Source organism: Watersipora subatra, chromosome 11, assembly GCF_963576615.1.
Source record: "Watersipora subatra chromosome 11, tzWatSuba1.1, whole genome shotgun sequence".
Lineage (NCBI taxonomy): Eukaryota > Metazoa > Bryozoa > Gymnolaemata > Cheilostomatida > Watersiporidae > Watersipora > Watersipora subatra.
The window spans coordinates 16148407-16171846 of NC_088718.1; the positions used below are offsets into that span (position 1 = coordinate 16148407).

At 39.2% G+C, this 23440-nt stretch overlaps 2 protein-coding genes across 4 annotated transcripts in view; one reads left to right on the forward strand and one right to left on the reverse strand.

Moving 5' to 3' along the window:
* The window catches only part of LOC137408144 (DENN domain-containing protein 5B-like), an 89375-nt gene extending 72729 nt beyond the window's left edge, over positions 1-16646 (forward strand). Inside the window, exons 17-28 of one of the 3 annotated variants that reach the window (XM_068094532.1) lie at positions 414-455; positions 1280-1342; positions 2209-2332; positions 2921-3049; positions 5868-5989; positions 7165-7316; positions 7769-7887; positions 11181-11356; positions 12177-12259; positions 13521-13647; positions 14424-14562; positions 15887-16646. In XM_068094532.1, coding sequence (XP_067950633.1) covers positions 414-455; positions 1280-1342; positions 2209-2332; positions 2921-3049; positions 5868-5989; positions 7165-7316; positions 7769-7887; positions 11181-11356; positions 12177-12259; positions 13521-13647; positions 14424-14562; positions 15887-16070 — 1460 coding nt within the window. In that variant the 3' untranslated portion in view covers positions 16071-16646. The remainder of the gene's footprint in view (positions 1-413; positions 456-1279; positions 1343-2208; positions 2333-2920; positions 3050-5867; positions 5990-7164; positions 7317-7768; positions 7888-11180; positions 11357-12176; positions 12260-13520; positions 13648-14423; positions 14563-15886) is intronic. The other 2 variants (XM_068094533.1, XM_068094534.1) reach the window with 2 other exon arrangements.
* On the reverse strand, positions 8450-11043 carry LOC137408637 (uncharacterized). The gene is made up of 5 exons (XM_068095226.1): positions 11038-11043; positions 10153-10776; positions 9249-10058; positions 8861-9079; positions 8450-8773 (listed from the first exon to the last, which is right to left on the reverse strand). The coding sequence occupies exons 1-5, from the start codon at positions 11041-11043 to the stop codon at positions 8450-8452; spliced, it is 1983 nt and encodes a 660-aa protein (XP_067951327.1).
* Positions 16647-23440: the final 6794 nt, after the last annotated feature.

Genomic DNA, 23440 nt, shown 5'->3' on the forward strand with positions numbered 1-23440 from the left:
AAAAATATTTAGTAATGGTTATTTTGGTGTCAGTACATCCGTTAATCAGCGTACGTATAGAAGTGGGGTAAGTACGTAGGTTAAGTAGCACAGCCTGAATTGATGTAAGCTCCAACTAGTGTTCCTTTGGTTGATATATTGTCTTGTAAGTTTGGAGTTATGCTTCCATGGATCTATGAATTTGGATACTAACAATCGTTGGCTAGTCTTGAGTAGAGTACTAACAGAGCATGCTGCCTAGTCGTACTAGCGTGAATAGATATCTTAACCTAAGTTCCTTAATTTTATTCTCGTGTGAATCATTGCCTTTTGATAAATGTGCATATGTAAACTTGTTCCGAGGAGAGTGTTTTTCCTCTCACCTACCAACTTGCATGAGCATTGTCAGTTGCCCTTTATATTCTATATTTTAGCTGTGCTTATATCGGCCGGCATGAGATTGCTTTACGACTTCAGTGAGTTGGTACATGTGGGCTTGTGGTACTAAACATTTGTGTATACACTTCTTTAACTCTCTGGTAGTTGTCTTCTCTTTCTTTTCATCAACTGTGTGCCAATACTCTTGCGTGATTTAGCCTACGTTATCGTACGAGTGTTTGTCAGTAGAGATTAGTACGCGGTAACTTTCACTTGTAGCGATACTTCTTTGTCTTGTCACCTTGAAACTAAGATTCTAGTTCTAAGCGGTGAGTGTGTTGCTCTATTTCTGCTCCCGCTAGAAATACAAGAAACTTGAATGTGCGCACTCTACTTACTACTAATAAGAAAATTATCAAATTTCATGATTTACACTACGCGGGATAAAAGCGTTTTGATAAAAATGAGTTTATTTAATTTTTATCTAATGTCCAATCAAATCTATTGCAAAGGCAAGATCATAGTTTGGTGTTATAATCTTCCACCTTGTGGGTCTTTGACATTTACTTAACGACAGTTTATATAATTTCTTAAAGTAACTGGATTTGGGACTTTTTAGCGTGGGATTTGGTATTAGGACCTACATTTGGCATGAATCAAAGATAGGTGACCATATTTCGTTCATCTAATGTCAAAGTTTGGTGTTTTGACATTACCTTGAATCTTACTTCTGCGCCATGGTTGGTTTATTTTCTGTTCCAAGTATCATTTAAAGGGGGATTAGTTGGACAGTGACCATTTTCTGCACATTTTTTCAACTTGAATACGCGAGGTAGAGTTCAGAGGGGGGATGTTTTTTTATGTTCTCTTACCTAAATCAGTCTTCATTAGCTCAAGTCCTCTGGCATCTCTACCCTTTCAGCCAAGACCTCTTCTGACGAGGAAGAGGATGATGTCGCCATTCATCACGAAAAAACATCCGCAGGTTATTGCTGTCTTGCGCAGCTCTTCGCGCTCTTGTTTTAACACTGGTGGTGGTGGTGGTGGAGCTCGTCTCCCATCTTCTTCTGCTTTTTTCGGTCAACATATTTAAAAAGTCAACAACTGCCACATATTGTTAAAACGTTGGTTGCTGTCTAATATTATTACAATTTGTGGTTGGTTGTCAACGAATTTTCTAAACACAGCAAAATTGGGACATCCAATTATCTGCATTTTAGTTAAAAGATCTCAAACCGTATAAATAATTCTTTGAAATGCTTGCAATTAAATAAGAATGCAATTGGAATGTTCTCTTTTGTGTACCATTATTTTACTCTTCGATTAGTTCAATTTATTTCTTTAAAACTTGTGTGTATATGTCCTCTATTCAAGCTCTACAGTTCAAACTTGTGTGTAATGGTATAGCTAAGTATAGCGGTAGTGTATAGTAAACCTTGTCAATGTCCGTCTCGATGCTCGGTGTCTCAGCTGTCTGTCTCGGTGCTCGTGTCTCAAGTACAATCTTGTCCCCGAAGCAGTTTTGGGTTTCTTATGCAAAATAATCGTTCAATTGGAAACAGTCTTTGATTATGCTCTAAGATATTTTCCGCTCCTTGGACATACCTTTTCTTTGTCACTCAAAGAGCTGATTATTCTCATCAAACTGACTTGTGCCTGCGTGATTGCCCCATACTCACCCTACTAACCCTTGCTATTTCCATAGTCTAGCTTCTCGTGTCAAGTTTTAACAAAATTTAACTACGCTTTCGCACATGCCTTCCGATATATTTTCAAAATTACTCACTTTATCAATAATAGTTTGTTGTTTACTACTAAACAATTAGTTTGCAACTGTATTTAATTTTTTAGATGTAAGCAATTTTCTTCCTGCGGAAGCGGCTGACAAAGTTCTTACCCATAGGAGAAAGGGGAGTAATCCTGAGAGACCGAGAGTACTTGAACCCTTGCCGGACAATCTATTAGTCGATGTGAAGTATGTTTGCTATTTTCAGCTGCCTTGTATTAACATAATTTTTTACCCAAAAGTAGTTGTCTGACCCTGCAACAGTTGTCTGACCCAGCAGCAGTTGTCTGATCCATCGGTAGTTGTCTCACCCATTAGTAATTTTTGACCTGTCATTAGTCTAACTCCTCAGCTGTTTGACCTATTAGAAGATCAGTTAGTTGAGGTATCTGACCTGATCTATCAGTAGGTCAGGTCAGCCGTTGTCTTTCCACTTGGTAGTCTCGCTCAGCAGTTGTTCATCCCATTAATATGTCTGCTATAGCGGCAACTGTCTGACCCATTGGTCCATGTAGTTTATCCCATTAGTAGTTCTCCTACCCTTGAGTAGTTGTCTTACCTATTAGTAGTTGTCTTACTCTCTAGTAGTTGTGTAACCTTCAATTGCGGGTCAATCATCAGCAGTTGTTTGACCAGACATCGAGTGTTCACCTTTACAGTAGTTGTCTTCTAACAAATATAGTACTTTGTATATTACGACTTGATCAAGGTCCTAATCATATTCATCTGTATTCGTGATAATGAACATCTGGCATACTCCCAACTGCGTGGTTATAGACACATACAAGAGATGAAGGATATCAAGACAGACATAGGTAGAGCGAGAGCATTCATCAGATTATCACTAGAAAAGAAGCTGTTGGCTGCTCATTTTAAAGAATTATTAGCCAATCAGGAGCTCCTCAAGTGAGTACTTCCATCTGATTGGTCGATATTGTTGCCTAATATATTTTTGTGAGTTTTTCTTCACGGAAAGAGTCAAGACTGTTGTGAAAAGTTTTTTGGAATAATATAGAAATATTCCTGTCCTTGAGATGTACTTGACATAAACACATAAAGATGTAGATGGAATGGCGAATGGACAATAAAATACTTTTACAATACAATACTTTTGGTGAGATAATATATAAGCATTAAATTTACAGCGGGCAGTTTCTGTCATGAGTTTTTATTTTGTTGTTTTGTATGTTTATCAAGTGGAGTCTTTTGACTATACCTTTGAATGTTTATTTATTTCAGAAATATTTCAACTGTTAAACAATATGTGATACCTGAGAACATGCTAACATTAGTATCTGGTTCCAGCTCCACTAGTTAATTTATTTTGTCTCACTTGTTTGAGTATTGTTTTACTCTGGCTGTAGTAGTTATCTGCTCATGGTTAGATCAACAAATATGTAGCCAATAACATACTGTGATTATCTTAATGTCAATAGATATCCCATTTTTCTTCCGCAATCGACAATCTCAGAGTAATTGCAAAATTAAAAAGTAACAACTTCCTTACAAAATATCTACATGTTTATCAGGAGCAGACCATTTTGGTGTTTCAATAGAGCTATTAACCTTGACACATTGAGGTTTACTTTGTAACATATATTAATATTACTTAAAGGTTGACTTGCAACAAAATTCACATTACAGTTATTTGGTATCAAAAGATTCACCATGTCTTACTCTGTTGTGTTGTAGGTGCCAAATATGTGGGAATGTGATTACAAGCTCTTAAAAGCTCAAAAACGAACAGTTAATCGCAGCCACACGAGACCGCCGTAGTTTGGATTCTCTTTCCAAAACGGTTTTAAGAGCTTGTATTCACATTCCCACATATTTTGCACCTACAACACAACAGAGTAAGACATGGTGAATCTTTTGATACCAAATAACTGTAATGTGAATTTTGTTGCAAGTCAACCTTTAATAGAGCCGGTAAGAAGTATTTCATATTGCAACGCATCATGCTTCTAAACTATATCGACCTAGGATATATATATACGTAAAACCCGTATTGGAACGCCCTGCCGCTCCCACTTTTCAACCATTCCCTTCGGGTGGCGCTTTATTCGAGGTGACATTTAAATAAAGGGTGGCGTTGTATTTTTCAAACCCATCGTCAGCATGTTGAGAACTTATCTCCAACTTGTAGATCTTTAAATAAACATGCACAAGGAAGTTGATAGATGTTTCTACCAGTTGATCGTGGAGAAATATCATCATAGGTTAATTGCTTACAATTAACCTATGATGATATTATAGCCTGCATTGCAATGTATTAGTCCTTTAAAGTTTTTTATTTAATCTTAAGTTAAAAGTATATTTCCATTTTATAACTATATTTAAAAAGGTTGCATAAAAGCTTTTTGCACTCATCGATATGTTTGCTACAGTTTGGAGCCAAAACTGGCTCGTTATATGCAATTGAACAGGAATTACGAGCATCAATCTATCTTAAGTTTAGTCCAGATTACCGCTATCATGCTATCAAATAGTATAACTAACGTTAATATCAAATAATATAACTGTAACCAAATAATGATGCTAGCGTTCAAGCACTTTTTAGCAGAGCAAAACTTTTACAAGATGCCATCTTGAATAGAAACTTCTAGCCCGAATAAAGAGAAACCGTCTGTAATCAAAATAGTCTCGAAATTATTGTCTCAAAATACATAGTAGCACATTTTCCATTGTAAATGTGCATGGCTTTACAAAGATTGTCAACTAATGGTAGGCCTGGACAAAGTCGTATAGCTTCACAGAGTCCCGCGACAAAAACCAGAAACAAAAATGCCTGTTTCCAAACAAACCCGATCGACGTACAGATCTCTAATGGAATATTCATAACTCGCTCTCAATATCGCTCTTTTTTGCATTTACTTTACATTTTTACAAAACATTATTGGTGGCTCCTTGTAGGGCATTTCGTCTTCTTTTTAGTGGTATATGATACAATGATCAATTTCAAAGCGACTGCCAATGGGAGTAATTTTTGTTGGTTAATGTTGCGGTCTCTCCATTATAACTTTTATAAAAATAGTGGGCTGTTTGTTTGGAAACGAGCGAGCCCCCATATTGGCTTCCGTTCGTCACGGGACTCTGTGAAGCTATATTGCGCCGGGCCTGGAGATGCCCTGGAGATGTCCTGGAGATACCCTGGAGATGTCCTGGAGATGTCCTGGAGATGTCCTGAAGATACCCTGGATGCCCTGGAGATGTCCTGAAGATGCCCTGGAGATGCCCTGGATGCCCTGGAGATACCCTGGATACCCTGGATGCCCTGGAGATGTCCTGGAGATGCCCCATATTTCTTTCATTGTCAATCAGATGGCCTGCAGCTTGCGTGTAGATTTTCAACACAAATTGCTTCACTGCTTCGAGAACAACAATCTATGAACTCGTTTATTGAGGACAGTAGTCCTCATGTATACGAAGGCGAAGATGCGTTCTTGAGTTTCTAATCATATGGGTGTTTAAGAGGCTGGTTCACTGGAATCAGGAGTTTTGAAACCAAGTACTTTGGTTATCTGATGGAAGGCACAGAGCATATGGGTGTGAAGTTTGGATAAACTTGGCAAAAAAGGTAGAAACAGGTAGTGTTTACACAGACAAACAGACAGGCATCAGTGATTGCTTGTCAATGCCGCTGATTTTAAGACCTTATAGGCTGTGCTTCAAGTATATGCTCGTATGATGATGATATCACATTGACACAGTTGCTCTTGTTCAGGAGTCTGTACAAAGGAGTTGCCTTCCTCCGATGTGAGGATGAGAGGGAGCAAGCCCTCTATCACCTGCTGTCTCTCAACACTGCTGACTTTCGATGCTTCACCAATGCATTTACCAGTACAGGTTGGTTAATCCAACTTTTAGACAAACAGTAGTTTATTTAACAATCTCGATGAGCTATAGCTTTTGATTGGCTGAGCTTAATACTCTCCGGCTTCTGATTGGTTTCATTGTATAATTTGTGGTTCAACATAGTTAATTAATAAAAATATGACGGATGAAATATTTGATTTCATAATAAAAGTTGAAAAGTGCATTTATTAGTAATGAAATCACCAAAGGGACAGAAGCGATGGAAGATAGTGTTCAACAAATACCAACATGCTGTAGCTAATGTAAGAGCCATCAGAAACATAGGCTAAAAATCACCATGAGAAAGCAACTCTTGAAAGTTTACTTCAAGGTTTATAAAGGTTTATCGCAAAGTATAGATATCTTTCTATTATTGGAGATGTTGTTTGTAGTTTTTAGTGATCTGTTTGCCAGCATGTTTCAAGTTTAAAATCAACAATTCCTGTTTATCCCTCTCGTTATGACATCAGTTATGTTAAAGTTGCAGTGTTATGCCTCCCTATTGACATATATTTTAATGTGTATTAGCTCATGATTGTTAAAATAAAACATTAAATAAAGTCTCGGATACATTGCCATGTTTTCTGAGATACGTTTCAAATAATTTAATGGTAAGTTTGTTAGAAATTTTCCTATTTTTTTCCTTGTAAATGCTGCGTAAACATATGGGTATCTGATGCCAATGAAACTGTATATTTATCACTTATATACAATATGGGCAACTACTATCATTTCTTGATAGCTATTTCTGGGCATGTTATTTTTTCTGAACGTTTTAACCACAATCAAGTTTTGTTGATTTTAATCTTGAAACATCCTGTCAGTCAGATCACTTGAAGCATCAAACAAATTCTCAGATAATAGAAAAATATCTATACATTCTGATGAAAAAATTTTAAAATTTTACGTGAGTCAATGTTTAATCCTTAAACTAGGTATGATCCATTCCGCGTGATGCTAGCAATGACATCATCAATATTCAATTTATGAACATTATATATTCGTTGTTTGACATGCTGTCTGCACGCAGCCCTCTAGAAACCATTCAAGGATCAAAAAGTTGTAGAATGCACCACATTACCTGAAAATGTCATACCGTTGATGTTTCCTGTTTGCTTCTAATGTCGGTAACACCGATTAGTAATGCTGTGGTGTATGTCTTTTAGAATTGTCCTACAGAGTGTTAGTCGTTCCCGGTAAACGATTTGCTGGTGGCATCTCTACTACCACTGCCAATGCCTGGATCTCAGTTGCTGGCAAACTGAGGGATTCTGACAGAAAATGGCTTCCAAAGAATGTCTATGATTTCAGTTTTGAGGTGGGAATCCCACGTTTGTCTCAGAGCTCTAATTGTAAATTTACAATAATAACCTCTTCTGGTAAAACTGCTACTGAAGCAGCACACCTTTACTTTGGTTGATGGATCTATGTGTTATATCAGAATCTCTATGTCTAGGGATTATGTGTCTGGGGTGAATGCATGGAGTTCCAATTCCTTAGCAGAGTTGTGGTAGTCTTATGATAATTAGGTGTACGATGGTACGTTAGAGTCTCGTCTTACAGACCTCCTTTGCAGTGTATCTCTGTAGCAGACCATTATAATAATGACACAAAAAGTGCTGCAACGTCTTTACTGTTTAGTAACTGTAGCCTGCAGTACTGACCGCTGTCATAAAAAGTGTGTTCAGTGTTCAGGGGTATATACAGCTGGTCTGTATTACATGTGGGTTCAATTAGGTGAGAGGTGTATGTGGCTGGTCTGTTTTGTAGAGTAAGAACCTAGGACAACTGAGCACGGTGCGTATCGGGCATGACAACAGCGGGCTCGCACCCAAATGGCTTATAGACCATGTCATTGTAAGAAATGAGACAACCGGTCTTATTACCAGGTAAATGAGAACTCTCACCAGTTTTCAACCATCTTACATTGATAACTTATTTTTGACTAGAAACAGCCAATCCGTGAAAGATGGTAGGCATTTACTACTATCTACCATCTACTACTACTACTGTTACTACTACTATTACTATTACTACTACTACTGTTACTACTACTACTATTACTACTATTATTACTACTATTATTACTACTACTATTACTACGACTACTATTACTACGACTACTATTATTACTACTGCTATTACTTGATGATGTAATGATTGATTTCTAATACCATTCAATGATTTATTTTATAATACTCATAATACTTAGCTTTAATTAAAATTCACTAAAACTAGCCGTCGCTAAATTGTCTGTCTTAATTAATCAGATTCGATGGGTTGAAATAAAATTCTGGTTAGTTGTTTTGAAGTCAACTCGTATCTAAGACTTGTTTCTACTTGTAATTAAAACTTATCCAACACCCTCAGATCCTTTCTTACCTCAACGTAAAGCAATTCTACAAGTTAGATGAGGGATGTCAAAGTCATGGATTGTGGCCTATAAATAATTTAGCTACAAGCCTGAGACACTGAGGCCACTGAGAGACTGAGACACTGAGGCCACTGAGAGACTGAGACACTGAGGCCATTAAGAGACTGAGACATTGAGACACTGAGGCCACTGAGGTCACTGAAGCCACTGAGACACTGAGGCCACTGAAACACTGAGGCCACTGAGACTCTGAGACACTGAGAGACTGAGACCACTGAGACACTGAGGTCACTGAAGCCACTGAGACTCTGAGACACTGAAAGACTGAGGCCACTGAGACACTGAGGCCACTGAGAGACTGAGGCCACTGAGACACTGAGGACACTGAGACACTGAGGCCACTGAGAGACTGAGACCACTGAGGTCACTGAGAGACTGAGGACACTGAGGCCACTGAGAGACTAAGGACACTGAGAGACTGAGGCCACTGAGACACTGAGGACACTGAGACTCTGAGGACACTGAGAGACTGAGGCCACTGAGACACTGAGGTCGCGGATACCACTGAGACACTGAGGCCACTGAGACACTGAGGTCACTGAGACACTGAGGTCACTGAGACACTGAAGCCACTGAGACACTGAGGCCACTGAAACACTGAGGCCACTGAGACTCTGAGACACTGAGAGACTGAGACCACTGAGACACTGAGGTCACTGAAGCCACTGAGACACTGAGACTCTGAGACACTGAAAGACTGAGGCCACTGAGGACACTGAGGCCACTGAGAGACTGAGGCTACTGAGAGACTAAGGACACTGAGAGACTAAGGACACTGAGACACTGAGGAAACTGAGACACTGAGGCCACTTAGACACTGAGGCCACTGAAACACTGAGGACACTGAGACACTGAGGACACTGAGGCCACTGAGATACTGAGGACACTGAGGCCACTGAGAGACTGAGGACACTGAGAGACTGAGGACACTGAGAGACTGAGGACACTGAGGCCACTGAGACACTGAGGCCACTGAGACACTGAGGTCACTGAAACACTGAGGCCACTGAGACACTGAGGCTCTGAGACACTGAGGCCACTGAGACACTGAGGCCACTGAGACACTGAGGCCACTGAGACTCTGAGACACCGAGGCCACTGAGACTCGGAGGCCACTGAGACACTGAGGCCACTGAGACACTGAGGCCACTGAGACACTAAAGCTACTGAGGCCACTGAGACACTGAGGCCACTGAGACACTGAGGCCACTGAGACACTGAGGCCACAGAGACTCTGAGGCTCTGAGGACACTGAGAGACTGAGGTCACTGAGGCCACTGAGACACTGAGACACTGAGGACACTGAGACTCTGAGGACACTGAGAGACTGAGGACACTGAGACACTGAGGTCGCGGATACCACTGATACACTGAGGACACTGAGAGACTGAGGCCACTGAGACACTGAGGACACTGAGACACTGAGGACACTGAGACTCTGAGGTCACTGAGAGACTGAGGCCACTGAGACACTGAGGTCACTGAGACACTGAGGCCACTGAGACAGTGAGGCCACTGAGACACTGAGGCCACTGAGACACTGAGGTCGCTGATACCACTGAGACACTGAGGACACTGAGAGACTGAGGACACTGAGACACTGAGGTCACTGAGGCCACTGAGACACTGAGGTCCCTGAGGCTACTGAGACACTGAGGCCACTGAGACACTGAGGTCACTGAGGACACTGAGGTCACTGAGGCCACTGAGACAGTGAGACACTGAGGCCACTGAGACACTGAGACTCTGAGGACACTGAGAGACTGAGGACACTGAGGACACTGAGACACTGAGGTCGCGAATACCACTGATACACTGAGGACACTGAGAGACTGAAGACCCTGAGGCCACTGAGACACTGAGACACTGAGGACACTGAGACTCTGAGGTCACTGAGAGACTGAGGCCACTGAGACACTGAGGTCACTGAGACACTGAGGACACTGAGGCCACGGAGACAGTGAGGCCACTGAGGACACTGAGGCCACTGAGACACTGAGGTCGCTGATACCACTGAGACACTGAGGACACTGAGAGACTGAGGACACTGAGACACTGAGACACTGAGGTCACTGAGGCCACTGAGACACTGAGGCCACTGAGACACTGAGGCCACTGAGACACTGAGGCCACTGAGGTCCCTGAGGCTACTGAGACACTGAGACACTGAGGTCACTGAGGCCACTGAGACACTGAGGTCACTGAGACACTGAGGCCACTGAGACACTGAGGTCACTGAGACCACTGAGACACTGAGGCCACTGAGAGACTGAGGCCACTGAGACTCTGAAGCCACTGAGACACTGAGGCCACTGCCACTCTGAGACTCTGAGGCTCTGACAGTCTTTAATTTTCAACAGGCACAAAAGTTAAATCTTATTTATAAAAATACCCATAATGTAAACATTTAATGAAAGAAGTACCAACATCTGGCAAAGCATTGTGGGATTTGAAGCATTAGCAACACAGCACATACCCGCAGCCAGCTCAAATGTCCATATAATTTAATCTCAATTATAATTACACCTCAGGCAAAATTTGGCCCACAAGCCTTAATTTGACACACGAGTTAGATGAAGTGTATGCACTATTTACAAATAGCTACCAGCATTATGTACAGCAGGAGATGTATTTAGGGGATATGTGGCAGGTGCTTTTTGTGTCACTCAAAAATTAATAGAATGTATATAAATGTTAGTGCTGGTAGTTCCGTGCACAATTAGCACACATTTGATCCGCTCTTTCCAGGTTTCCTTGTGGCCGATGGTTGGGCAGGGGAGTGGATGATGACAGCACGGAGCGAATCCTGGTAGGAGAGACAATCACATACAGTCAGATTATAGATACTCAAAGCGATACCTCACAGAGCTTTCCTGGTCGACAGAAGGACTCTCCGAAGCCCGTCAGAAGGCCGAGTACAATCAGTAAGGCTGTTCCATACTGACTAGAATATTTCTGTAGTCTCTTTTTTAATTATATTTTATTACAGTATATGATAACTCCTCAATGGAATGTGTACTCATGCAGTAGTATGATAACTCCTCAATGAAATGTGTACTTATGCAGTTGTATGATAACTCCTCAATGGAATGTGTACTTATGCAGTAGTATGATAACTCCTCAATGGAATGTGTACTTATGCAGTAGTATGATAGCTCCTCAATGAAATGTGTACTTATGCAGTAGTATAATAACTCCTCAATGAACTGTGTACTTATGCAGTAGTATGATAACTCAATGAAATGTGTACTTATGCAGTAGAATGATAACTCCTCAATGAAATGTGTACTTATGCAGTAGTATGATAACTCCTCAATGAAATGTGTACTTATGAAGTAGTATGATAACTCCTCAATGAAATGTGTACTTACGCAGTAGTACAGTCTGTTTGGTAAGCTATGAGCTTTGTAGGAAGTTATGGAGGAGAGATCACATTTGATGACACACTGTAGTAGTCCACTAAAAAGCAGGTGTTTTCACTGGCTTCCGAGCTCATATATGACCTTGTTATTGACCTTGTGTCTGCATGTTAGTTTCGTGTCAAGTACTCATATTCAGTTGGAAACAGCGCAGTAGCTAAAGTTGTTTCAGGGCTGGTCTACTGATATCAGCTTCTCTTAGGGTAGTCATATGACCAGCTCAGTTAAATCACGTGTATACAGTAAACAGGACTAAACAGTAAACAGGAGAAAACAGGAATGTGCCATATTAATATCGTCTCTAAGTCATCATTCGTTGTTGTAGAGAGATCAAAGAGTCACATGCAGCAGGTGCTGAGCGATTCTGTTAACCGCCTACTTAAATACGTTCACAAACCCGAGAAAGAGGTAACTACTCTGGCCTACATATAGCCTGCTCCTTCATGAACATCGGTCAATCTTCTTACATATGTCTGGTTTAGTCACTAGTAAAGCTAGGTTAGCCCCCTGTCTCTTACCTGTGACCAATGTTGCTTCTTACATATACCTGGCTTAGTCACTAGTAAGGCTAGGTTGGACCCCTGTCTCTGACCTGTGACCGCTGTTGCTTCTTACATATGCCTGGCTTAGTCACTAGTGAGGCTAGGTTGGACCCCTGTCTCTGACCTGTGACCACTGTTGTTTGTGTGGAACTAAAAGTGTGCACATTCTTTTAGATATGAAAAGCATTTTCTTTTCAATATTTCTAATTATATCTCAAAAAAGTAAAGGCTCTAAAACATGTAACGCAGTGACAGTCAGTTGTATTATATAGTAGGGGATAAATGAAATCTGAGACAATATTTATGGATCGGAAAAATTGGTCTCTTCGAATGATGTTCTTTACAGCTTGAAAATATTTGCCAACATGGTTAATTAAAATTTTTGCATCTCATATGCATTGTATTGCATCTGCTGCAAACTGCTGCTGCTGCTCCCATGAGTTTGATAAATTACATTAAAATATGGCATGAATTACTGCTCACAAATTTAGAGTTGTCTAGCTCTATATTTCATTATTGACAAAAGATGACTACTCCTTGTGCTGTGTCTTACTGAGTTCATTCACTAAACTTGTGAGAATATGTGTCTAAATAGCTATTCTGTTAATCGTCTGGTGAAGGGGTCTTGAACTGCCCTATTAATATTCTCAATTATAGAAATATAACAGCTGCTACAAAAAGGAGTAATTAATATATCGGAATGGCATTGCGTTGTGCTTTGTATTCAATGCAGAGCCTCACAATGCGCATAGTAGACTTGGTTATGATGTACCTGAAGGTGTGAGATGCCCAGGTGTAAGTCTCATTAGTTTTAACTTACTTTTTTCGTAGTAGATATCACAGCCTATTTGAGGATGGTCTAAGATGTATGTGTCAGAACCCCAATAAGAAATATAAACATGTTCCAGTCATAAGCTCTGTTATGTTTGTTGTTTTGCTCAATTTGTACCAAGTTTGTACAAAGCAGTTCATATCACAGGCTTTTATTCTCCTGATGACTACCTATGTTGTTGTAGATATTATAGGAAACTACTGAGTGCTTTGGTGGGCTGATCATACTTCAGTCCACCTGATATGGCTATTATTTTACGAGTTTTATTCTCTTTAATGTATGGCGGTGTTTGTAGAGGGAGAGTGTTACTCTTTTATTATGCGGAGACTCGGGCCTCTGTACTACTTTAGAAACCATGCTTTCTCTCGGCTTCAAAAGCTCACGCTTCTTCAGAAACAACCTCTACATCTGGGATTACTTAGGTCAGGCTCTGTCTATTCATTCTATGGTCTATTACAAAGTTTTATGATTTTGGCACATGCTTGTTTAACTCATCGCTAGTTAAGTCGGTAAGGTTACTTGTAGCGAACCAGCCATTCCGACTAAATATAATTTTTGCTATAATAAGGGTCGTGTTCGTATGGAGCCACAGCTGAAGATTGGAAAATAGATTGCATCATACAGTATTTGAACCCATAAAATTTGACTTGACCACCCGACACCTACCACCTGTGCTATCCAGCATATTAGAATTAGTATTAGAAGTATTGTTAGAACATGTTTATTCCCTGTTTTATTGCCTGCCGGAGCGCAAGTCTTTCCTATAATTAGGACCGTATTCGTTCGTCTGTCCGTAGCCAGGGTTAGAGGTCGGTCCGAAATATTCCTTTGTCTGAGATTTGAACTCGTGACATCCAGTTTTACAGCCAGACACTCTAACACTCGCGCGAACAAATCGCCTTCCAGCATTTCAGAACATTTGTGTGCATACTTATTGCCTAGACTATGTACTAGATTACTAATGTACTAGTATTAAATACATTCAAGCTGGATTTGTTCGATATATTATAACAGGGAGCTGAGTTGACACGTTTTTCATCTTGACAATATGAAATAATTCAAATTGTAAATATATCTTGGCTCCATAAATTTCTTAGATATTTCCTTTTAAAAGGAAATTGTCAGAAAATCTGTTATTTCTCATGTGAACATTTTAGACCACACACTTAGTTGCTCAGACCTTTCATTGGTTTTGCAGAGAATGTGCATAGGTACCTACTGACACACGACCTTGAACCCTGCAGGTCATTAGTGGCCAATATCACCATTATTAACAATTCTTTACAAGACGTCGGCAAGGATGGCAAACTCCAGCTTTTGCTGTGCATCGCTGTACGGTATGTACATACTGTATATCCACAACTATTCTCTAGATTGTCTCTATACTGTGCATCGCTGTACGGTATGTACATACTGTATATCCACAACTATTCTCTAGATTGTCTCTATACTGTGCATCGCTGTACGGTATGTACATACTGTATATCCACAACTATTCTCTAGATTGTCTCTAGACTGTGCATCGCTGTACGGTATGTACATACTGTATATCCACAACTATTCTCTAGATTGTCTCTATACTGTGCATCGCTGTACGGTATGTACATACTGTATATCCACAACTATTCTCTAGATTGTCTCTAGACTGTGCATCGCTGTACGGTATGTACATACTGTATATCCACAAATATTCTCTAGATTGTCTCTAGACTGTCTCTAGACTATCTCTAGATTGTCTCTAGATTGTCTCTAGACTGTCTCTAGACTGTCTCGAGATTGTCTCTAGGCTGTCTCTAGACTGTCTCTAGATTGTCTCTAGACTGTTTCTGTTGTTTCTGTTAATAGCAGCGAGATCTCGAGCTCATCAGTACATGAACCTTCCTACGCCTCTTGCTCTATGTAAACCATGCTTAGACTTTCTGTTTTGTGTCTTAGCCTTGTTTCTTAGCTTTGTTTCTTAGCCTTGTTTCTTAGCCTTGTTTCTTGGCGCTGTTAACCCTGATCAAGTTTTTTCTATTTTAATCTTTAAACATTTTCATAGTCCGCCTAAAACAACAAACAAAATCTCAATTGCTAAAAATATTCTGTTAAAAATATTCTGTTAAAAATATTCTGTTAAAAATATTCTGTTAAAAATATTCTGTTAAAATCTACTAGATTTTGAAGTGGTCATATCTTGAACTATATTTAAAGTTTTTATGAACAGTTACTGATAGTGCTTCAATTTAATTGTTCCAATAAAACATAACAATATAACATAGTCAAAGTGTACTCAGTGATCAAGGAAACAGTTTAAAGGCAGAGTATTGATGGTGAAGACTTCTGATTTGGCAATCAACTCGTGTGATTTGGCAATCAACTCGTGGGATTTGGCAATCAACTCGTGTGACTTGGCAATCAACTCGTGTGACTTGGCAATCAACTCGTGTGACTTAGCAATCAACTTGTGTGACTTGGCAATCAAGTCATGTGACTTTGTAATCAATTCAAGTGACTTGGTGATTTTAAGTTGAAATAAGTGAGTCAATGGTTTTCGGTAAGATTGTGTTCAAGTAATCAAAACTTCTTGTCTAGGATTCTGTGTTCCATGCTGAACTATTGCTTACTGATTGGTCTTTGCTAAAGTGATAGCATTTTTATATCAACCATCTGTATTTGCAGCGACCACTTGCTCCCCGAGTGGCTGACCTACTTACACTATTGTCCAATCACCAAACAGATGTATGATAATGATGCTTTCTTATTGGATGAACCCCAAGTCCAGTTTCTAGTCAATTTAGTCAGCATGCTAAGGTCATATCACATAAGTCTAGAACCTTCCATCACTCAAGGTTTGGATATCTGAATGGCATCCCATTTTATTCTTTGTACTCGCTCTAATTCCATAGACAACATCGTCCATGTTTCATGGGCTTTTTAATCGTATCTGTTTTACGATAGCCTTGGATTTACTAGTATCAGTTTTACGTGAGTTTTAGTGATATTTTTATAGGCATTCACGAAGGCCAAAGACCATTTTACTTCTTTAATTTTGTTGCATGTTGAGCTCGGTGCAGCAATCTTTTGTATTTCAGCCCCATATACTGTAATTTTACACATGACACATGATATACCACTCGTAGTAAAATACCTGATTGTCACAATAATTGTGCCTTAACAATACTATTGCTACTGCAATGCGCATAAAGAATACCAGTTGACCATGTCACTAAGCATTGCTTCCGAATCAAAATCTTTTTTGTACATTTATGTTGCTAACAAAAGAGTTGCAAGGAGCAGACAACTCCTAAACTTTATCATTTTTGTATTATGTGGTGCTAAGAGTTGCATATTGTATTAGACATTAGCACTCTATGCTGGTTGGCTAACTCATACTGAGGATGAAGATGACGTGGTGACAAATATATGTAAGAATACCTAACACGTGTCTTGTTGTACATTTCACAGTCACATGTCTACCTTGTTCATGCTACTCACTTGTCTGTTCCCTGCTCTCACACTTTAATATGGTTATTCTTGCGCGTGTGTAGAGGACAATTAGGTTGTACAAAGGATGCTTGCCATTTAGTTCATTTAGTTGTCACTAGTTCTTGTCAATGAGTACGTTGGACCATAGAAAACCAGAGTTTCTGAGCCAGTTGCTGTGGTAAGTTGTATTCATCGTCACATTTCTATAATTTTATTCATCTTCATGTTTCTATTCATTGATAAAACTGCTGTTAGGGTTGCCTAGATCAGCCATGACCTAGTGGTCTAGAATGCTTTAAGTGTAACCAGCAGGTTGAGGTTCAATTCCTAAAAAAGGCCATTTGTGGTGAAAGGAATGATATTCAACTTTAAAATTACTCTCTGCAACAAGGCAACTCATCTGCAATGATGGGCAACTCATCTGCAATGATGGGCAACTCGTCTGCAATGATGGGCAACTCGTCTGCAATGATGGGCAACTCGTCTGCAATGATGGGCAACTCGTCTGCAATGATGGGCAACTCGTCTGCAATGATGGGCAACTCATCTGCAATGATCGGCAACTCGTCTGCAATGATGGGCAACTCATCTGCAATGATGGGCAACTCATCTGCAATGATGGGCAACTCATCTGCAATGATGGGCAACTCATCTGCAATGATGGGCATGTCTTCAGTTATTGAGCTTCTTTTGCCACTTGACTCAGACATGTCCCGATAATGTCACATAGACATTGTTTGTGCAGTAATGCTTTTTAAAACACTGCGCATTTTCTATATAAGCTAGTTCTTATGTTTTGCTAACAATGGAATTTGGTAGATATGTTTTAGATGATCAACACGGGATTTATTGCAACGCATATAAACACTAGGGTTTTATTTGCTGGACTATGCTGACGTAGTATCAGGCCAGTTATGTGGGATAGAAATATTTATGTAATCTTGGCAAAAGGTGCAGCGGACTCTCTGTACACCTTGGTACAACTCCGGATTAACTGGTTAATGGGCTCTCGGTACACTCGGGTACAACTCCTGATTAACTGGTTTTGAACAGTTTAACATTTTGGCGCCTGGGTCCTGAGATGATTCAAGGAGTTGTTTTCTCACCAGTTCCTACGTCTGAGCAAACTCGGATGCGTAGTTGAGCCTTTTTTCTTCTACTTTCGGTTTATGTAGGATTGTGGAATTTTGGCCGCTCTGCGCATGACACGATTTTAGTATAATTTCAAAGTTTCAAGTAATTTGGACTACTAATATTTGAGATGCCACGAAATACCGAGGGTGCTTCTAAACGACTGAGAAATACCGAGGGTGCTTCTAAACGACTGAGAAATGAAAGACGGCTGACAGTACACTAGTTTCTAATGACACACTGATTGAAGTACTTGGTAATGGAGGCTGCAAATAATCAAATCTAGAAAACTTCTCAGCAACAAGAGTTTCTGTTTATAAAATGACACATTATCTTTTAGCTTTGATCTACTTCAAGAATTCTGTTTCTTCAGTTACTTCTAAACATCAGTTTTCGTGAGAGAGTAAAATAAGCACTATTCACCTGATTTAATTTTTGTTTCTCTAATTGTGTTCTGCAAGCTTAAAGCTATTATATTGTATCCAGTTTAAAAGGAATTGTGCCCTTCCAAGTGCTTTCACATTCCATGGAGAGTTTGTACTATTGTCTGATTGTATATACAAAACTAAGCTTCATAGTGTTAATATGAATTTCCATTTCTAGATTCTTATCAAGTTTCTTAGTTTGTTTTCTTCATGGCCATTTGTACATACGGTCGTATGTACACTTAACATGCGCTAACATACACTAACTTATTCTTCAACTCCTTATGTGCATACACTAACATGCCCCATCCGTATGTGTTAAAATGTCACAAACTTTGAACTGGGTAGGTTTCTTTAAAAAACAAACAGATTAAAGGCGGTGGTTGACTTAGAAGTTGTCTTCTTTTATTGAAAACCTTTACACTGACCTAGAAGTAGTTTGTTGATTCACGTAGTAAATTTTTATTCATCACTCCGATCTTTTATGTTGCTGTCTAGGGTACAATATAAAAAATATTTATATTGCCAAAGTTGTCGCTTCGGGCAGTTTAGAATTAGTTCTCCAAGACATGATGAACACCGTTAAAAGATCATTTCTTGTTGGACTATCTAGTGCTGATATAGTAATAGCGGTATTTTTACTAGAAATATTGATTGAAAAATCTATCATCTGGCTTCAGGATTTGTCAGAGTCTGCTATTATCCTATCACAGCGCTTCCCTATTTATTTTCACCGCTGTACCCATTATGACTTGTTGTTACATCTTGTACATTACAACTCTTGTTAGGAATGAAACAAAAAGGCTAAAAACATAATGAAGAACAGACATTCAGAATATATGTAAACAATATATTATTTGAAGGTCTTTCTAAGAAGTATCTAATATTGTCACACAGCAACATATAAACCACAACTCACTTTTTGGTCTTAGACTGTTTTCCTGCCTCTTCTCTGCATCTCATTGAAATGTGGTTCCTTGTGGCTGAGTGAGATTTGTAGATTATTTCCAGTATTGATGGTGTTATTATATTTATTTTTGATGCATAGAAGGGATGAAAATAGATTCATGCACCCTCGCGAACAACAGTTCACACCTCTCATGGGGTGTGAACACCTCTCATGGGGTGTGAGCACCTCTCATGGGGTGTGAGCACCTCTCATGGGGTGTGAGCACCTCTCATGGGGTGTGAGCACCTCTCATAGGGTATGAGCACCTCTCATGGGGTGTGACCACCTCTCATGGGGTGTGAGCACCTCTCATGGGTTGTGAGCACCTCTCATGGGTTGTGAGCACCTCTCATTGGGTGTGAGCACCTCTCATGGGGTGCAAGCACCTCTCATGGTGTGTGAGCACCTCTCATGGGGTGTGAGCACCTCTCATGGGTTGTGAGCACCTCTCATGGGTTGTGAGCACCTCTCATTGGGTGTGAGCACCTCTCATGGGGTGCGAGCACCTCTCATGGGGAAGCCCTGCCCTATCGCAGTATTCATTGGCAGGCCACATGTTGAGGTCATACTCTAAGGATAGGTGATAGGTTGACACCAATATTGGTAGTTGGATACAGCTAGACCTACTCATCAGTTGCCACGATTTTGGTATCGGTGCCGATATGAGTGTTAAGTATCGGTATCGGTGCCGATATGAGTGTTAAGTATCGGTGCCGATATGGGTGTTAAGTATCGGTATCGGTGCCGGTATGGGTGTTAAGTATCGGTGCCGATATGGGTGTTAAGTATCGGTGCCAATATGGGTGTTAAGTATCGGTATCGGTGCCGGTATGGGTGTTAAGTATCGGTATCGGTGCCGATATGGGTGTTAAGTATCGGTATCGGCCAATCTTTTCTTTAAAAAGATGAAACTTCAGATACTTTTTACAGGTAAAGTATTTAGCAGAAAACAGTACTTTAGCCTGCTACACTAATAAAGATCACCAGCTGCAAGCTCCTTACTCTTACCTAATGAATTTCGGGCCTGCCACACTATTTACATGTATTTAATGTCTATAGCCTGATCAACATCAACACAGCTGAGGAACAATTTTGCTTTAGTCAGAATGTGATCACAAAGTGTGGTATTCTTAAGTACAGCGATGGGAACAAAGATAGCAAAAAGGGGAAACAAGAATGCGGTGTAATATTTTTATTTACTAGCATTACGAAAGTAATTTGAGCATACGATGCATAAAGTTATCTATCTCTCTCTTCATCCTGACGATACATAGCTTGTTTGTTGGGTTGTGTTGTGTTGGGAACGTAATTTGTTTCTCTCTTTTATTATATTTATTTGTACATTAACTTTTGAAGTTTCTCTAAATAATCATGGTCCTATAGATCATTTTATGAGCTTGTTCTTGTGAGTAGACTATTGCAGGTCTTACTGTAAGTTTAAAAAGCGCTGTTCTTTCACATGTGCTGCTAACGATGTTGTTGTTTTTGTTGACAACAATAAAAACGACAACAACAATTTTTCAATAAGAATCGGTCGGTATCTGAATCGGCTGGTGAATTTAGAATCGGTGCATCTCTACTGCTCATCTCCTTCATGATGATGCTCTGAACGAGTGTGTATTTATGTGTCCAAAAAAGAGAAACAAATTGTCTGTTGGTATTCTAGTGCGCATGCATCATGGTTTCCCCATCTGCATAGAGTGGCTTTTCTTGCAATCCTTGATATGCGAATGTTTAAAAATTACATAATGATTAGGAATGCTGCACATTTTGAAGATTGGTTATCGTATTATAACAAAAAGCAATTTGAAGCGTAAAACGTTGATAGTGGGGATCACTGGAACAGATTTCAAAATTTGGTGTTGGCTCATACAGCTCGTCCTTGGGGGAATGTCAAAGCCAGGTCTTTGACTCCGGTAAGTGTCAATAACTTTTCGTTAATCTTTACAGATTAATATGTTTTTGAGTTACTAAGTATTTATAAGTTGGCTTACTGTTCCTGCATTTAATATATCAAATTATTGGTGACTCAATGCGCATGCTATCTGTCAAATCGATTTTGGCAAGCATGTATATGATATTGCAAATCAGCCAGCATGATTTGTTTTTTAAATATTCAAAATGCAAATTTAAATTTCTATTAATAGTTGTTGATGCAAATTTTCTGTGAATTACCTGTAAGTAGTAGATGCTTTCGCCATTCAAAATCCAAATATCAACTTGTTGAGAGGAAGCAACTTGTCAGAGGGTGTCACATTGGCAAAACCTGCTGGGCAATGTCTGGTTAATATTATTCATCCTTGCTGGTACCTCTGATACATCGCGCAGCGGGACCTCATTACACTCCTAATTTCACCAATTCGTAAGGTCAGGGTCAACAGACGGAAAATGATTGAAAATGTTTGTAGACATTACATATCATAATGGGTGTTTGGAGTTGTCCATAGTCGTAGGAAGTAATTGGTGTTTGGAGTTGTCCATAGTCGTAGGAAGTAATTGGTGTTTGGAGTTGTCCATAGTCGTAGGAAGTAATTGGTGTTTGGAGTTGTCCATAGTGGTAGGAAGTAATGGGTGTTTGGAGTTGTCCATAGTCGTAGGAAGTAATTGGTGTTTGAGTTGTCCATAGTCGTAAGAAGTAATGGGTGTTTGGAGTTGTCCATAGTGGTAGGAAGTAATGGGTGTTTGGAGTTGTCCATAGTGGTAGAAAGTAATGGGTGTTTGGAGTTGTCCATAGTCGTAGGAAGTAATTGGTGTTTGAGTTGTCCATAGTGGTAGGAAGTAATGGGTGTTTGGAGTTGTCCATAGTGGTAGGAAGTAATGGGTGTTTGGAGTTGTCCATAGTCGTAGGAAGTAATTGGTGTTTGAGTTGTCCATAGTGGTAGGAAGTAATGGGTGTTTGGAGTTGTCCATAGTGGTAGGAAGTAATGGGTGTTTGGAGTTGTCCATAGTCGTAGGAAGTAATGGGTGTTTGAGTTGTCCATAGTCGTAGGAAGTAATGTCTTACAGGTTGTTTAATCCTAGCGTAGTTGTTAATGTTCACCAATCTGATTATAAATAAGCATTACAAAAATTGTTTATTAATAAATAATTTAATAGCCAGAATTATTAATAATTCTGACACTATATATAGTCAGAATTACTTTATATTATGGTCATATAGAGTAGTCTAACTGGTTATTTATGCATGAGATTAGTCTTGATATTATCCTCCCTGGTCAAATACGTGTTTCCTTTAAACATCAGCAATAGCCTGGAAGTCCTATTATGATGGCCTGTATTTTGGCTTAAATTTGCTGACCTTTTATGAAGTTGATAATAAAGTTAAGTTTTCAAATTTGGCTCAGAGACTGTCAAAAATTGAGTCAGCTTACAGATGGAACAAGTTCATCATTTTTGTCAAATGTCTAAATTTTGTGTTGATCTTTAAAATGTTGCAAAATAACATTCGTATTTTTCTTGAATATTATTCAGTTAAAAACCGTTCATTCTTTTCATATTTAGTATAAAATTCAGATGCCTAACCTTATACTCTTCCGTAAAATACTACTAAAATTTATTTATAATCTGTACAGATTATATGAGGAAGTCTGATATTAGCGATCACTTTTGCTATAATGTAAACGAGTTAATAATAAAATACCTTGTGACATCCAAAAAACTAATGACAACACAGATATTTTATCCTCAAAAATCTGGTCAATTTACCTGAGCAGTTGCAATAGAAAGGAAATCAAATAATTAAAAGGTAGCACTAAAAAAGCAATAAATGTGACTAGTTGTGGTATTGTTTGTATTACCTGTTTGTTAGACCACATAAACATACAGTACTCGGTTATATCATTTTTCTTTGTTCATATCAGCATAGCTGTCTGCAGCGTATTCCTTTAGATAGAACATTAAATGAACTTTTATTTGTAGCTATGGTCTTTAGCAACTTGATTTAGACAAATTTTGATTGCTGAGGTATATACACGTGTATATATACATGTATATATACATGTGTATATATACATGTATATATACACGTGTATATATACATTTATATATACATGTGTATATATGCTGAGGTATATACATGTATATATGCTGAGGTATATACACGTGTTTATATACAGAGGTATATACATGTATATATGCTGAGGTATATACACGTGTATATATACAGAGGTATATACATGTATATATGCTGAGGTATATACACGTGTATATATACAGAGGTATATACATGTATATATGCTGAGG